Genomic DNA, 17,322 nt, shown 5'->3' on the forward strand with positions numbered 1-17,322 from the left:
CGAGTTTTCAAAGCCTCGAGCAAACAAAGTTATATCAAGAACGGGCTTCGTTCGAACCTCTGAAAAATGAACGCCCCATGACTACATTTGATTCTATGCTAAGGAATTAAAAATATTACATGAATAGAAATTATGAAATGATGCTGGAAAATTAAAGACACAATATTTCCAGAAAGGGAAAATTTCATATATGTTCAGAAATATATTTACAAAGGCCCAATAAAAACGGTGTCAAAATAAACAAAAAAATATACATGAGACAAAACTAAAAATATTTTAAGGCATCTAGGCCTGGTCTTCACCGGGGCCCGACTCGTCGCCAGAACCGTCGGAGCCCTCGGATCCCTCGGAACCCTCAGAGCCTTCGGCTCCTTTAGGATCATAGAGCTCCTTTGTCTCGACCTCGAGCCTTTTTTCTTTGTCGATCTTAGCTGACAGTTCGAAACCTCGACGTGGATCTCTTCAAGGGTCTCTCTCCGGGACAACCGCTTCACATATTCAGCCCTTGTCTTTAGACGGGTCTCGGCTGACTCCACGCCGGCTTTGTACTGGGCCACCATTTCTTCGGCATCGACGGATGTTGTGTCCAATTTGGACTTCATTGCCTCATATTCTCTACCAAGGGCATCCCGCTCCGCGATGGCCGAGCTCATCTGCATTCGGAGATCATCATCAGTTGAGACCATTTGTCAGCTTTGTCCTTCGCCACCCGGAGTTGGTTCTCAACCGATGCCATCTCTGCCTATGCAGCTTCCTCCTCCAAAGCCAACAGTTCCATCCTGCCCTTCCACCATTCGGCCATGGCCTGGACCTCGTTCATCTCAGCTCGGAGTTGGTCGATCAGGTCGATCTTCTATTGGACCTACGAGATTGTGTTGTTAGTCACCACAACTAACTCCTCATTTTTAGCTTTAAAGACCTTTACCTTTTTAACTAGGTCGGCATGTTCCCATTTTAGGGTCAAAGCTTCCTTCTAAGTCATGTCCAGTTCGGCCTGGAGGTCTTTGACGGCTCTGTCATGTTTCTCACTGAGAATCTTGTACATGTCCTTCTTCTAGACCTGCTCCTTGAGCTCGAACTTGAGCTGGCTGATTTCAAAGCGGTACCGGAGGAAGCTCTCATGGTGAAGCACTGAGGCCTGCAAAACAACAAAAATAGTAAGAGACATTAAAACTTAAGCGGAATTCATGAGGGAGTGCAAAACTGTTGATGTCTTACCCGGTTCAGCGCCTGTTGTGCCTCGTTGAAGAGACTTGACGTGCCCATCTCATTCATCTTTGCCTGGTCCTCCTCGGTCACCAGGCATTATAGGTAGCTAGCTATGCCCACTGGAGTAGATAGAACCCGAGCATCCTACGGGTCTGTAAGAATGACTATTCTCTTGCGGCTAAGGTCCACACTCGGTGCGACAAACCGCTTCACCAGTTTTGGGCTTGAACTCGGCCTGCCAACTTCCGAGGACACCTCTTTCTTCGGGATCTCCAGGTCGCCCAGCCCAAAACAATCCTCCAAAATGGACATGTTCACGCCAACGAAGAAGGAGTGGAGAGGGCCGTCTGCACCTTGAACCCCTTCGCTTGAATTTTCCTTGCCCGCTTGGGCCTCTTCAAGCATGGAATTGGTATAGGAGGGCATCTCGATGATATCTATCATGCTAGTCGCCTCCTTCAAAATAAAAACGGCTCCTCGGGAGGTCACAGCCCCCGTCTCCACTTCGGCCTCTCGAGTCGGAAGGGGATCGGCCTCGTGTCTCCTTTCCTCGGTTGCCGCCTGATCACCAGCAGGGGTCAATAACATGAGAGAGAAAGGTGTCATCTTCTTCAGAATCATCCTTGAGCCGGCGAAATGAGTCAGAGTTCGGTATCCGGGACTTAGTATTCTTCTTGGGCTTACGAGCCCGGGAAGCCCCCTCTTTTTTGGCTTCACCTCGGGACTCACGGAGCCCGAGGACATTCTTTTCCTCTTCTTTTCCCCCGCGGCATCCCCATGATGTCCCTTAACGGAGGGATCAACGGATAAGGATGCATCCTCATCCCCTTCCAGCGGCCTAAGTTCGGTGGTCTTAGGCAAACCTGCGAAGGAAAGAGAAAAGGTCAGCATTATGTAAGTTTGGGGCATAGCAATAACTATTCACAGGAGAGACTTACAATGGGAATGGGCCTCCTATCTACCCTTCGAAAGTTTGCGCCACGCGCGCTCGAAGTATGACATCTGCTTGCAGATTCCTTCGATCCACTCCTTGAGCTGGGGGACTGCATTAGGAACCCAGGCAACAGCTGCACGACCACAAATACTGATGATGAGAAAGAAAATAAAGGAAAATTGACACTTAAGGAAAGATTATACTTACGAGATGCATTCCACTTCTTAGGGAATGGCAGAAACTCGTTAGGGATCAGATCTTCAGTTTTTACCCGGACAAAATGCCCCTACCAACCTCGGTCTCGATCCTCGTCGATGCTCGAAAAGGGAGCCTTACTGGCCCGGCGAACAAGTTTGATAAGTCTCCCTCGGAAAATCTGGGGACTGTATAGACAGAATAGGTGATCGAGGGTGAACCGAGGGGATTCAGTGTTGTTCACAAAATAACGTAGGAGAATCACTATCCTCCAAAGAGATGGGTGGATTTTCCCGTGGCACATCTCGTACCTCTTATAAAAGGCCAGAACTACTGGTTCTACGGGGCCCAGTGTGAAAGAGTAAGTGTAAACACGTAAATACCCCTCCACATGGGTAGTAATATCATTATTAGGCTTAGGAACTAGAACGCCATAGCCTTCCCATTTACAGTCCTCTCGGACTTTGGGAAGGGTATCTTCGGTAATGGAGCATATGTATCTCCATGCTCCTTCACCTCGGTCTTGTTTGGATGAGGCCTTCTCAACCTTGAAGTCGTCCCCGATTGAAAAACCCCCCGGTATAAAGCTTTTCATGGGAGGCTCTAGGGCTGCTTCGGGAGCAGCCACCTCAAGAGAAGCCACCTCAGGAACATCCACCTCGGCATTTGTGGCCGGGTGGGAAGATAAAGAGGCAGTCTGCTAAGGAACTGATTTGGAAGTCTTAGCCATCGTAATTTGGAAAGTACGAAGATTTGAAGGAAAAGTATGAAGGTTTGAAGGATAAGTATGAAGGTTGAAGAAAAGAGTATGAAGGTTTGGAGGTAGGATGAAGATCTGGGCAAAAACCTAAGAATGATGATGATCTGAGTAGAAACCTAAGAACAATTATGAAGATTTGAAGATCAAAGATGAAAATATGAATATTTGAAAGAGTTGAAATCCGCTAGAGAATTCGAAGGTAAAAGCTAAGATCGAAAAGTAAAAGAAGTACAAAAGGTCGAAACTTTTATAGGAGAAAATATAACCAATATGCGACGTTTCACATTCGGAGGCGACTGGCCGATGATCGACATGTGTCCAAAGTCATAACGATGTGACTGATGAGACGTTCCGGCTTATTCATCATCTCAGTTGTAACGTACGAATGAAGGAACCGGGGTTCATCTATCATTTCCCATCGTTTCGGCGAACCTACTATCTGAGAAACGAGGGGACTATCTATATATGGGTGAACTCTTTGAAATGAGAGGACTATCTGTATATTGGTAAACTCTTTCTGGTAAGTCAAACGAAGTAAGAGTATGAATGTATGAGATCGCGATCGAATCTGGGAACTCTTTGAATCGAGGCTAGAACGGGGTACTCGCCACCGGGCCTGACAAGGCAACACTTTCCGAACCCAGAACATGCTCCAAAACCTCGGAAAGCACTACAAACGATTGCACGCGACTAGCAGAGGGTCGTGATATCCGCATTCAACTAGATACCATGGTGCGGATCTCGCCCAATGTCGGTAGTGTATCAATAATTGATGAGAAAGGAGGATTTTTACTATTTTTAGAATTGTACTAGGGATGAAACTCTCCTACTATATAAAGGGGAAGCTTTTTATTCAATAGACACATTGTAACACGCATATCAAGGCAATACAAACCTATTTCTCTGCTTTCTAGCTATTGAAAAGTTCTTATTTTAATCATAGTTCTTCATATACATTTGGCTTCGAATCGAGGGTCCGGTCGAGGATAAAACTATTCTTCGGCTTAAATTTGTGCCCGGCCTTAACGTCACAACTGGTTTGATTATTCATTTTATCTTTAATTCGTTTATCTAACATTCTTGGTTACTTGTGTTGAATCAATCCACATATCCTTAAAACTGCGTATAAATTTAATTGTTATCCGTTTTAAGGGTAAACAAAAACAAATATTTAAAGGGTGTGTTAGGTATGAAGGACAAATATTTCCGAAAAATATTTTTTAATGTTTTTCCAATTTTCCCATGTTTGATTTTCCTCGTGAACTAGCTCATTTTCCTCCAATTGAAGGAAAATATTTTCCCTATCAAGAGGGGAAAATATTTTCCAAAATTTCTTTTCAACCTTTCCCACCATATTCTCCGCCCCCACCAACGCCCTCTCCCATCAAACCCACCCACCCACCAACCTCATCCTAAATAGAAATATTATTAAGAGAACTTTCTTTTCATGTTATAGATAGAATACTTTCTTTTCATGTTGTAGATAGAGTATTTTCTTTTTAAGTTCAACAAAATGATTATTTTTTTCATAATTTAAAAAAGTATTTTTTTTCATGATATAGAAAAAGTATTTTCTTTCATTTCAATAAAAAAAAGTACTTTCTTTTCATGATTTAGAAAAAGTATTTTCATTCATTTCAACAAAAAAGTACTTTCTTTTCATTACGTAGAAAAAATATTTTTTTTCATTTTCAACAAAAAAAGTACTTTCTTTTTATGATGTAAAAAAGTAATTTCTTTCATTTCAACAAAATGATATAGTTAAAAGCATTTTCTTTCATTTCAACAAAATGAGTATTTTTTTTTATGATGTAGAAAAAGTATTTTCTCTCTTTTTAATAAAATGAGTACTTTTTTATTTTGTAGAAAGAATACTTTGTTTTTCAACCAAAAAAATAGTATTTTCTTTTTAGGTAGCACAAATTTTAACGTTATTTTTGCGTGAATTAGTAAAACATCACATTAATCACTTTGGGTTTGTGTGAATTTTTAAAAGAATAAGTAAACTCTTGAAAAAAATAGAGTACTCAAAACGTTGGGTATTTGGGATTTCGGGGTTTGGAGGGGAGGGGGAGAGAGAAAGGAAAGTAGCAAAAAAATTATTTTCCTAAAAAATATTTTATAATCTCTAAGCAAACACTAAAAAATATTTTTCGAAAAATATTTTTACTCACAAATCAAATAAGGAAAAATGAGTGATTTTATCACTCATTTTATATTTTGCAAGGAAAATATTTTCCTTTATATCAAACACACCCAAAGTGTTCAATTGAGATAAACATAGGGAAATATATATCATTCAAAATTGAGGTAGGTACTTAATTTTTAAAGCAAATTAAAGTTGAAAGAGGAAATTGATGTTAACTCTCTTGCGTTTGAGAACCGCTTTTCATTTTCCTTCTCATTGATCATGAGTTAATTTTAATTAAAAAAGAGTGAATTATTTAAAAATAAAGACTGTAAATTTCAACAATTAACAGAAAACTACTGTATAGTGGCAATAATTTTTAGTCCTGAAAATTGACATGTTAAAAATTAACTCAAATAATAAGGTGCTAAATTGTTATATTTGACAATGTAGAAACAGAAATATGAAAGTGGCGTACCGAGTACACAATGTTGCAAACAGAGAGGGACTCGGCCCGTACTTACTGATCTATCTCATGTGGTTAAACAATATTTTAAAAGGGAGAATTAGGACTGCTAAGGACTTGCTCCAGGGCGAGGCACTCATAACACTTTATTGGGTATTTAGGCTCTTGTTCTACCAGACCTATGCTTTAAGTGTCAGTTGTATGCCTCGGCCGCACAAAACCGAACATATGGGGCTCTTCCCATAGTTTATAGTGCAATTGTGTGTAATTCGCATTGTACATCTTCAAAAATTCTTAATTAATCCTTGATTTTATTGAGGGTTGTTCTCGCCTCATACACTTGTTAGTCACATTTTGGAACAAAAATGTTACTAGAATTCTAGTCTCTGGTGTTTTTTATGGTGTAGGTTGTCTATAATCCACATTGAAATTACATAATTCATAAGAAAATTATAAATTGTATGATTTCACTAGGAATCAAATTTTGGTGCTCCCTACAAATTGACACGCTGAGCTATAAGCGAACCAAACTGGAATTAGGATTGTTACAGCTTCTTACTAAACCATGAAACATAAGTGTTTGATATGTCTGCATGTTTTTGTGCTTGATACATAGATCAGGGAAGTGAAAATACAAGAGTCCGTACATATCTGCAGATCAGATATTGGTCGTACTTAGTGTAAGGAGAACTTGGATAAGTTAATTGAGTTGAAATATCTTATCTTGGTTTGTTGTTGGACCTCATTAAAAATTTTGAATAAAGGTCACAATTATACCACCACAAACTCAATCCAGAATAAAGGTTTTCCTTAGTCATAGGGAGGAATCATAGGAAAAATATTAGCTATCAACGAAAACCGTACGCTCTTCCCTTTCCTCCCATGGTGAATCTTTGACCATTACCTCTTTTTTTTTCATTTTAAATTCTCTGTGTAAAAGCTATTTATATCATTAAATTGTTTAATATGTAATTGCAGGTAATTAAATCTATTCAATATTATTAATTAATTTGTTCGAAAATAAACAGCACGTGACTTGCATATATAAGACGTTAAATAACATTGATGGTGCAAAAAAAAATTACATTATAATATTAGTATATATAACTTAAATTGAGTCTTTTCTAATCAATTTCATTTTCATTTAGGAGTGAATTTAAGATCAGTTCCTCATCTGTCGTACAGTCAACTCTACAGTTGTAAAGATGTCTTCCTGTACCGACTGGCAGCAGTGCAGTGGCACAGCCGCTGCTGCTAAAGGCCAAACCAAAAGGTGTAATGTCTTTATCTCTTCACACATGATCACTCATATATAAACAACATTACACAAAGGTTGACCTAACACTTGATAATGTGAATAACCTATCATCTCAAGTGCCAGCCATCATTGTTTTCTCTAGGTGCATTCAAGAACAAAGCCGCTACAATCAAGGACCGGATCCCAACACTGAAGATGTCGTGAGTCCTTATGTTTGTTGATTTTTTGTCTTTTGTTCTCTACTCTAAACCTCCACGACTTTCTAGAAGTATTTGGTAGGACATCATTTAGCCATTATTATTTTAGTTATTTGACTAGAGTTAGTCATGAGTGTTGCTTTGTAATAGATTATTGCAAAGGGATTACAATCGAATTATTGTAAGGGATGGGGGACTAATAGTTTAATTTCTAGATTGAAATATGTTGTAATTTGAAGTTCTCTCAATTTAGTGGAGTTGAAATCCTAGTAGGGTAGGTCGTGATTTTTAATCCCTTGAGCAAGAAGTTTTTCACGTAAACATCACGTGTTCTTTACTTACTTCTTGTTTACTGACCTGGTTCGCTTTATTGTTTGGTGGACTCCTAGTTTCTATCAACTCGATACCAGATATACTGGGATCGTAACTGATCATAACAAAACTATGCTGAATTCGATACGAAAAATCTCTGGTGGATACGGAAAGGAGGAGAATTCGATTATCCCGAATAAAATGGGAGTAGGAATAAATTCTCAGTGAGTTACAGATTCTCAGTGTAACATACGGAGAATACAATTAATTAATAACTGTAACGGGCAAACGTGGTATTAGTATCACGACCCAAGCCCATGGCACATATTGTCTGCTTTGGGCCTAGGCCCGCACGAGTTTGTCTTTCTGGACTACGCCAACTCGAACCCAAAAGCACATGTACCATGTAAACTTGTGTCATGCCTTATAAAGCTCATTACTTTCATATCCCTTTCCGATATGGGATTTGCCTAAGGTAACATGCGCACCCCTTCTTCAGAAGCATGCCAGCCTAGAAGCTTACAAGTCCTGTGTGACCCGCCCTCTGCCATGGGCTTGGATCATCACAAATATGATCTCAGAACCGAATCTCCCTCGGTACGATGGTGGGACAAACCTCAGCGATCAAGTGAGTTTACGCGAATCCAACATCTTTGAGAAGATAACGGGGCAAACCTCAGTGAGGTCGCTGAGTCCCGAGGTAAGGTGGTGAATTTGATGCCTATGACAGAGGAGGGCTGATGAGGGCGGGTCAAGTAGGACTGACAGGCTTCTAGGCTGGCATGCTTATGAAGAAGGGGTGGACATATCACCTTAGGTCAATCCCACATCGGGATGGGAGAGGAAAGTGATGAGCTTTATAAGGCATCATGACACAAGTTCATATAGTACGCGCGCTTTTGTGGCTCGAGGTGATATAGTCCAGAAAGACAAATAAGCTGGCAAACGTGCCATGGGTTTGGGTCGTGACAAATAGGGGAACAATTATGAGTAAATTTGCTATTTAAACCTCTCTTTCCCTTCAATCGTAGCTCATCTGAAAATTATCATTCTGGTCCCAAAATTATATTATTATATTTCTGGCAATTCAAGATTCAAGAGATATGAAAGAGGAGCTATTCTAGTCAATAAGAATTCTCTTCTCTTTTACTTTATTATTTTGCTATTTTGTCATCGTTTACATTATTTCATACTGTTCTTATTTGGAAAAGTGAATTAAATCGGTTGTTGGTGCTCTAAAATATAAATTTAATTGATTTAACCTATTAGTCTAATTTTAGGTTAAACACAGTTGGGTTTCACTTGAATCCGGTAGTTTTGTGGCACTTTGGTTGCTTGAGTTTGTGAATTTTTGGGTGTGGTTTTTGTTTGGATTAGTGATTACCATCTGGGGTTTACATGAATATATGACAAATATTAGTTTTGAGCTACTGGAGGGTTTTGTGATCTTGAGATCATGGCTGCTAGATAGACTTACAGTACGTGTGAGTGTACTGAGAGTAGTTATTTCCGATATTTCAACCCAGAATTTTTAATCCAATTAGCTGGAGAGAGAAAGGAAGTTAATACATTATTGAATATAGATTAAATATTAAAAGGCCTCTGTAGTGGCTCTCAAACGCCGTTCTTCCGCTGATGAACCATGGTTCTGAAGTCGGTATTGAAATCAGAATAGAGAGAAGCAACCTTTGATATGTTTCCGTTCAGCTCCTGAATTAGGCCCACGTTCTGCACCATACTATTGTGCGTTCTTGATTGATGGTTCTCGTTAACCTGTTGAATCAGTAATCTATTTCGATCCAACACCGATTGCACTTGTCTGTATTTGTTTGAAAAACTATTCCACGTCTCAGAGTCACCTTTTTCGATACTAAAGTCGTCATCCCTATATTGGTGGCTGCGGCAATTATTAGTGGTGGCTGCAGAATTACGGGAGCGGCATTTTTCCAAGGATTGACGGTGGCGATTGAGATTTGAACTGTCTTCCATCTTGTAGTTCAAGAATAATTGATAAAGAAATGGAAATGATGAGACCGGTTTCCTTCTGTCTTGGAAGATGTACAAGTGTTTGATACAGTTCTGCTTGCTTCTTGTGCTTTATATAGAGGTCAAGGAAGTGAAGATACAAAGTGTGTAAATATCTGCAGATTAGATATTACTCGTGCTTGGTTGCATGTCAAACAGAGATGACATGATGTGAGTAGGGCAGGAGTGGAAAATTAAAAGTGTTGGCTTCTAGGCCACGCTCTTGGAAGGAGAATCGGGATAAGTTAATGGAGTAAAAATATCTTATCTTTGATTGTTATTGGACTGCGTTAAGAAAATAAAAATGTGCAAAAGATTAGAATTTCTAGAGAGCTCAATTCCGAATAAAGGAAAAAGGTATAGGAGAATCAAAGGAAAAATATCTAGAGACCACTTCACGAAAAAGTAGAGTTAAAAAACATAAATATTGATAATTTAGAAGGTAAAATAAGTATTTAAAATGTTCAATTGAGATAAACACGAAAATATGTATATATATATATATATATATATATATATATATATATATATATATATTTTTAAATAAAAATAAAGTTGAAAGAGGAAAATGATGTTAACTCTCTTGCGTTTGAGAACCGCTTTTCATTTTCCTTTTCTCATTGATCAATAGTTAATTTTAATTAAAAAGGAGTGAATTGTTTAAAAATAAAGACTGTAAATTTCAACAATTAACAGAAAACTATTGTACAGTGGCAGTCATTTTTAGTCCTGAAAATTGACATGTTAAAAATTAACTCAAATAATAAGGTGCTAAATTGTTATATTTGACAATGTAGAAACAGAAATCTGAAAGTGGCGTACCGCGTACACAATGTTGCAAACAGATAGGGACTCGGCCCGTATTTACTGAACAATCTCATGTGGTTAAACGATGTTTTTAAAAGGGAGAATTAGGAATGATAAGGACTTACTCCGGGGCGAGGCACTCGTAACACTTTATTGGGCATTTAGGCTCTTGTTCTACCAGACCTATGCTTTAAGTGTCAGTTGTATTCCCCGGCCGCACAAAACCAAACATATGGGGCTCTTCCCATAGTTTATTGTGCAATTGTGTGTAATTCGTAATGTAAATCCTCAAAATTTCCTAATTAATCCTAGATTCTCTCGAGGGTTGTTCTCGCCTCATACACTTGTTAGTCATATTTTAGAACAAAAATATTACTAGAATTCTAATCTCTGGTGTTTCTTTTATAGTGTACGTCTATAATCCATATTGATATTACATAATTCATAAGAAAATTATAAATTGTGTGATTTCACTAGGAATCATATTCTGGTGCTCCCTACAAATTGACACGCTGAGCTATAAGCGAACCAAACTAGAATAGGATTGTTACAGCTTCTTACTAAACCATGAAACAGAAGTGTTTGATATAAGTCTGCATGTTTTTGTGCTTAATACAGAGATCAGGCTAGTGAAAATACAAGAGTTTGTACATATCTGCAGATCAGATATTGGTCGTACTTAGTGGAAGGAGGTTAATTGAGTTGAAATATCTTATCGTGGTTTGTTGTTGGACCTCATTAAAAATTCTGAAAAAGTGCAAGTCACAATTATACTTGTTAAAACTTGATTGACGAGCAAAATTATTGAAGATTATTTGAGCTCATAGTGAGTTCAGAGAGAGAGACGGAAGCTTCTAGGTTTTCTATTTTGCTCAAAAGTCCGAATATAAAAATCTAGCCCTACAAAATATTTTGTTCCTCCTATCTATAAGTGGGCCAGTCCACTAATTACACTACAGACTAAAATAAATGCAATGTGGGCTTCTGGACCCAATAGTAAAAGAAAGAAATTAGCCCAATTGGTTAAGTGATATCATTTGCTTGTATCTCAACACTCCCCGGTAAGTTGGAGGGTGAGATAACCCCCAACTTGTGAAGATGCAGATGAAGAATAGCTCCCCCCAACGGTTTAGTGAACATATCAGCAAGTTGATTGGCACTGGAAGTGTGAAGTAGCTGAAGCAGACCTTCATTCAACTTGGTGCGAACAAAATGACAATCTAACTCAATGTGCTTGGTGCGCTCATAGAAGACAGGGTTCTTAGCAATGTGGATGGCTGCCTGGTTATCACAAAACAGAGTAACATGAGAAGAAAAGACAATATCAAAATCAGAAAGAAGCCTGCAAACCCAAGTAATTTCAGCAGTGGCCTTACTCATAGACCTGTATTCGGCATCTGCAGATGACAAAGAGACTACAGATTACTTCTTGGACTTCCAGCCGACAAGACATCCCCCTAATAGAATGCAAAACCCAGTGATGGACTTGCTACTGTCCGGGCAAGAACCCCAATCACTATCACAATATACACTGAGAGAAAGATCGGGAAACTTACTGTAGAAAAATCCCAAAATCAAGAGTACCCTTGAAATACCTGAGCAAACGTAAAGCAGCTTGCATGTGAGGAAGGCAAGGCTTCTGTATAAAGTAACTTAAATGTTGCACTACAAAGCAAATATCAGGTCTTGTATGGGTTAAGAAATTGAGTTTACCCACTAAACACCTATAAGTCTCAGGATTGGGCAGGGGATCACCATGATCAGCCTGCAACTTGTCATGCATCTCAAGGGGAGATATAACTGAAGAAAAATCATAGGAGTGGAGCTCTTTGAGAAGATCATGCACAAATTTTTTCTGATGCATCAACACCCCACCCTCAGAATACAACACTTCAATACCCAGAAAATAGTTAAGATGGCCTAAATCTTTAATCTTAAATTGATCATGGAGGAAGCTTTTCACAACATCAATCTCACACATATATGTCCCAGTGATGATGATATCATCAACATGTACCACTAAGAGTACTAAGGCATCACCAGAACCCTTAGTAAAAAGTGAATAATCATTGAAAGAATGCACATAACCTCTAGAGAACAAAGATTGAGACAACTTGGCACACCATTGCCTTGAAGCTTGTCTCAAACCATACAAAGATTTTCTCAGTTTATAGACCAAAGGAGTGGAAGTAGAAGCAGAAGATGCAGTAGATATTGAAAGACCAGATGTGAGCTTCATAAAAACTTCTTCATCTAAGTCCCCATGCAAGAAAGCATTATTAACATCTAGTTGGAAAAGTGGCCAATTTCTTTTAACAGCTACAACAATCAAAGTTTTAACATTAGACATTTTAACTATAGGTGAAAAGGTTTCATGAAAATCTATGTCTTCAACTTGTGTATCACCCCTAACCACAAGCCTAGCTTTATATCTTTCTATACTCCCATCAGCTTTGCACTTAATTTTGTATACCCATTTGCAGCCAATTGGTTTCTTGCCTTTGGGTAACTCAACTATGTCCTAAGTACCATTAGTCTCCAATGCCTCAAACTCTTTTCTCATAGCATTCTGCCACTCAGGGATAACTGCTGCCTGAGAATAAGTAGTAGGCTCAAATGCATAATGCTCACTAGAAGTAGACACAACAGTTGAATTAGCAGACCTGGAGCTAGGATTAGGGAGAGTACAGACATAATTCTGCATATAAGAAGGAAGATTGTGAGTCCTAGATGATCTCCTTAAAGGAGGGAAATCAGATTCAGATAAAGAAAAAGGGAGATTATAGGAAGTAGGAGAGTTGGGACTAGAAGAAACAGGGAGATTAAAGATGTTGTTCAGAGGTATTGCAGAATCAAAAGGAGCAGGATTAGAGGGATGAGGAGAAGCATGGGATGTTGCTGATGGGATAGGGTAAAATAGATCATGGGAGAGTGAAGAATGTTGCTTAACAGTGTGATCAAAGCAGGCAGAAAATGGCAAATTTGACATGGTAGGGGAAGAAGATCCAGATTTAACAAAAGGAAAAACATGTTCATGAAATATAATATCTCTGGAGATAAGATAGACATTATTATGTAAATCATACAGCTTATAGCCTTTCTTCCCAAAGGGATAACCAATGAACACACAGGGAATGGCCCTAGGCTGCAGTTTGTCTCTGTGAGGTTTTGGAATAGTTAAGTAACATAAGCAGCCAAAAGCTCAAAGATTTGAGTATGTAGGGAATTTGTTATATAAGATCCCATAGGGACTCTTGTCCTTTATTACCCTAGAAGGAAACCTATTTATCAAGTAGGTGGCTGTGAGTATGCAGTCTCCCCAAAATCTAAGAGGAAGACCAGATTGAAAAAAAAGAGCTCTAGCAGTTTCTAAAAGATGTCTGTGTTTCCTTTCCACAACTTTATTTTGTTGTGGAGTGTGAGGACATGTTGTCTGATGCAATATACCTTTCTCAGAAAAAAAAAATTTGATCCAAGAGTGCTGGATCCCAACTCTAAGGCATTATCATGTTGAACTTTCAATTGGAATTGAGTTTCAGCCATAGCAATGAAGGCTTTTAAGAGGTCAAAAGCATTGCTTTTGGCTCCCATTAGGTGGGTCCAAATGGCTCTTGAAAAGTTATTAACAATGGTCATAAAATATTTGAAGCCAATATAGGTAGGAGAGTGATATGGACCCCAGGTGTCAATGTGGATCAACTGAAAAGGCCTTGTGGATTGTATACTACTATCAGAAAATGGTAATCTTGTTTGTCTGGCTAGTGGATATATTGGGAAAGAAAAAGACTATTTGGAAGATAACTGCGAACCAAGCATAGAGATATGTTTCATTCTAGAAAAAGGAATATACCCAAACCTATAATGCCAAACCACATCCATTTTATTGATATTATTTAGAATTGCATTGCATCAGTATTTACATGTGTTTCATCAGCATCAGCAACATTGACATTCTTTATATTTGCTTGTATCTCATGGAAAACACAAACATGGGAAATAACAGGGAGAATAACAGGGGAAGTAATACTAGAAGAGTAACTGGATGTAGTACTGGGAGAAGCAACAGGAGGAAGTAGGAGCTTGTAGAGATTGTGGTCCAGTTTACCAAGAACCAGAGGCATCTTCATAGAAGGGGCCTGTATAGCAAAAAGAGTTCTGGTAACAGAACAATCCTATTATATTGTTCTAACAGCTTATGAATGAAATAAGATTATATTAAAAAAAAGGAACATAAAGAACAAGATGAATTGTGAAATTTGGAAACAAGGTCAAAGATCCTACTAAATGAACTTTGACTTTGTATCCATTTGGTAGAGAAACTAAACAAGGTATAGGTAGTGTTTTCAGATTAAAAAGTAAATCCTTATGAGAAGTCATGTGGTCAGAATCTCCAGAGTCTATTATCCAAACAAAACTATCTACTTGTGAAAACATGCATGACTTGAGCAGAATACTTTTTGATAACAGCTTACCAGCAAAGTTAGCAGAAGCCATCAGAGTGGGAGTAGAGGAGGAATCAGCAGATACATGAGATTGTTGTAGTAACGTCATCAGCTGGGAGAATTGATCTTGTGTTAAACTAGGAACCATTGAAGCATTATTAGATTTAGATACTTGACAGAATCAGGAACCACACTAGAATCCACATTAGTAGGAGGGCAAGGAGAGTTCACTTCAACATGAGCTGCAGTTTTCCTACTGCCAGGCCCTTTTGTGAACTTAAAATTTGAAGGATACCCATGTAACTTGTAGCACTTGTCAATGGTGTGACCTGATTTCTTACAATATTTGCATGTTAGGGCTCTTTGAGTATCAAAATTGACTCTGGAAGGAAAACCTTGCTTAGACACCCCGAGCATGGAAAGAGGCAGATGTAGGGAGAAACTGAGGAGAGGTAGAAACCTGCCTCTGCTTTTCATCTGACAACAATATATTATAGACAGTGCTCGCAGATGGAAAAGGCTTAATCATGAATATATTGCTTCTAGTTTGCACATATATATCATTTAGACCCATCAAAAATTGATATACCTTTTGAACATCATCATCTTTCTGATAATCAGATTTGAAACCACAATTGCTACAGGACCTGACTTTACTGATTGACAAGGCATCAATTTCATCCCACAATTGCTTGATTTTGTTGAAATATGAAGCAATATCAAGTGATCCTTGTGAGATGTGAGCAAGTTCTTTCTTAAGCTCAAATACCCTTGCAGCTTCTGCTTGACCATATCTTTCCTCCAACTCACTCCAAATATCTTTGGCAAGTTCAGAGTACTCAACACTACGAGCAATGTCTTTGGACAGGGAGTTGGTTAACCATGAGACAGCCAAATTATTACACCTCTGCCACTGTCTCGCCAAGGGAGAACTATCAGGAGTCTTAACTGAAGATCCATTAATGAAATCCAGTTTATTTCTAACAGATAAGGCCACAAGGATGGTTCGTCTCCAACTCACATACCCAGTACCATCAAAAGGTACAAAAATTAAAGAAGACCCCAAAAATCAGACGGATGCACATAAAAAAGATGACATGGATGTGTATAATCATCCTCATGAAAAACAGAACGAGAAGTATTAGAACGAGCAGTTAGTAACGCAGATGTGGAATCATCATTCGGTATTTTGTACACAATTAATCATGAAAAGATACGCACACAAACAAACAATGAGGAGAGATAACTAGAGTTACCAAATTTTCTTCGCGACCGGAAGGAACAACGGCCTTGTAAAACAAAATCAGTGGCAAGGACGAGCAAAACCTAGCTGAATGAGCAGTTTCAGAAATCACCAAACCTTAGGTTGAGAAAGACGCCTCAGATAATATCAAAATAAGTTCGATCAATCAACAGTCGTCGTCAACACCGGAAAAACTCAAAACAGTGATGAAAAACTCGTCGAAAAAGCTCAGAATCGCGAAGCAGCAGCGGAACCTCAAAACTCCGATGAAAATGTGTGAGGGTAATATCGGACGAGAGGTAATTACCCAATCTATCCAGATCTGGGCTCTAATACCATGTTAAAACTTGATTGACGAGCTAAATCACTGAAGATTATTTGAGTTCATAGTGAATTCAGAGAGAGAGACTGAAGCTTCTAGGTTTTCTATTTTGTTCAAAAGTCCGAAAATGAAAATCTAGCCCTACAAAATATTTTGTTCCTCCTATCTATAAGTGGGTCAGTCCACTAATTACACTACACACTAAAATAAATACAATGTGGGCTTCTGGGCCCAATAGTAAAAGAAAGAAATTATCCCAATTAATTAAGAGATATCATTTGCTTGTATCTCAACAATACTAGCACAAATTCAATCCAGAATAAAGGTTTTCCTTTGCCATAGGGAGGAATCATAGGAAAAATATCAACTTAGCTATCAACGATAACCGTACGCACTTCTCTTTCCTCCCATGGAGAAGTTTTGACCATTACTTTTTTTATTTCATTCTGTGTAAAAGCTATTTATATAATTAAATTGTTTAATATGTAATTGCAGCTAATTAAATCTATTCAATATTATTAATTAATTTGTTCTAAAATAAACAGCACGTGACTTGCATATATAAGACGTTAAATAACATTGATGGTGCAAAAAACAATTTTAATATTAGTATATATATATATAACTTAAATTGAGTCTTTTCTAATCAATATCATTTTCATTTAGGAGTGAATTTATTAAAAATATAAGATTTCTGATTTCAAGTTTCAATAATAAGAGAAAAGGTACCGTAGTGGAAATAAATTTTACTCCTGATAATGATGTGTTAAAAACTATAGTGGCACAAATGATAAAAATGAATAGCATTACAACATAGAAACAAAAATGAGGCGGTGCAGTACATAGTGTCTCGCCGGTTCAAAGAAAAGATGACCCGGAAGGTTTCGTGTTGGGTCGGTCCCGGGCGGTTTTTAAGAGGTTGTTATGGGAAAAGTTGAACTCATTTCACCTTGGAATTTTTATATTCCTATACACTATTTCAAATTTTATTATCCTCTCTACTCAAGTTTTAATCTAATTACAT

The 17,322-nt window shown here is 38.2% G+C and overlaps 1 protein-coding gene across 1 annotated transcript; it reads right to left on the reverse strand.

The window, feature by feature from the left end:
• Positions 1 to 9,073: 9,073 nt before the first annotated feature.
• LOC107783967 (protein EARLY FLOWERING 4) lies at positions 9,074 to 9,448 on the reverse strand. Its single transcript, XM_016604998.2, has one exon. It carries the CDS (start codon positions 9,446 to 9,448, stop codon positions 9,074 to 9,076), a length of 375 nt encoding a protein of 124 aa, XP_016460484.1.
• Between the last annotated feature and the right edge of the window lie 7,874 nt (positions 9,449 to 17,322).

This window comes from Nicotiana tabacum, chromosome 4 (genome assembly GCF_000715075.1).
Source record: "Nicotiana tabacum cultivar K326 chromosome 4, ASM71507v2, whole genome shotgun sequence".
Taxonomy (NCBI): Eukaryota; Viridiplantae; Streptophyta; class Magnoliopsida; order Solanales; family Solanaceae; genus Nicotiana; species Nicotiana tabacum.

Coding starts and splice junctions, on each gene's coding strand:
- LOC107783967 (XM_016604998.2), bottom strand. CDS start 9,448: ATGGAAGACAGTTCAAATCTCAATCGCCACCGTCAATCCTTGGAAAAA.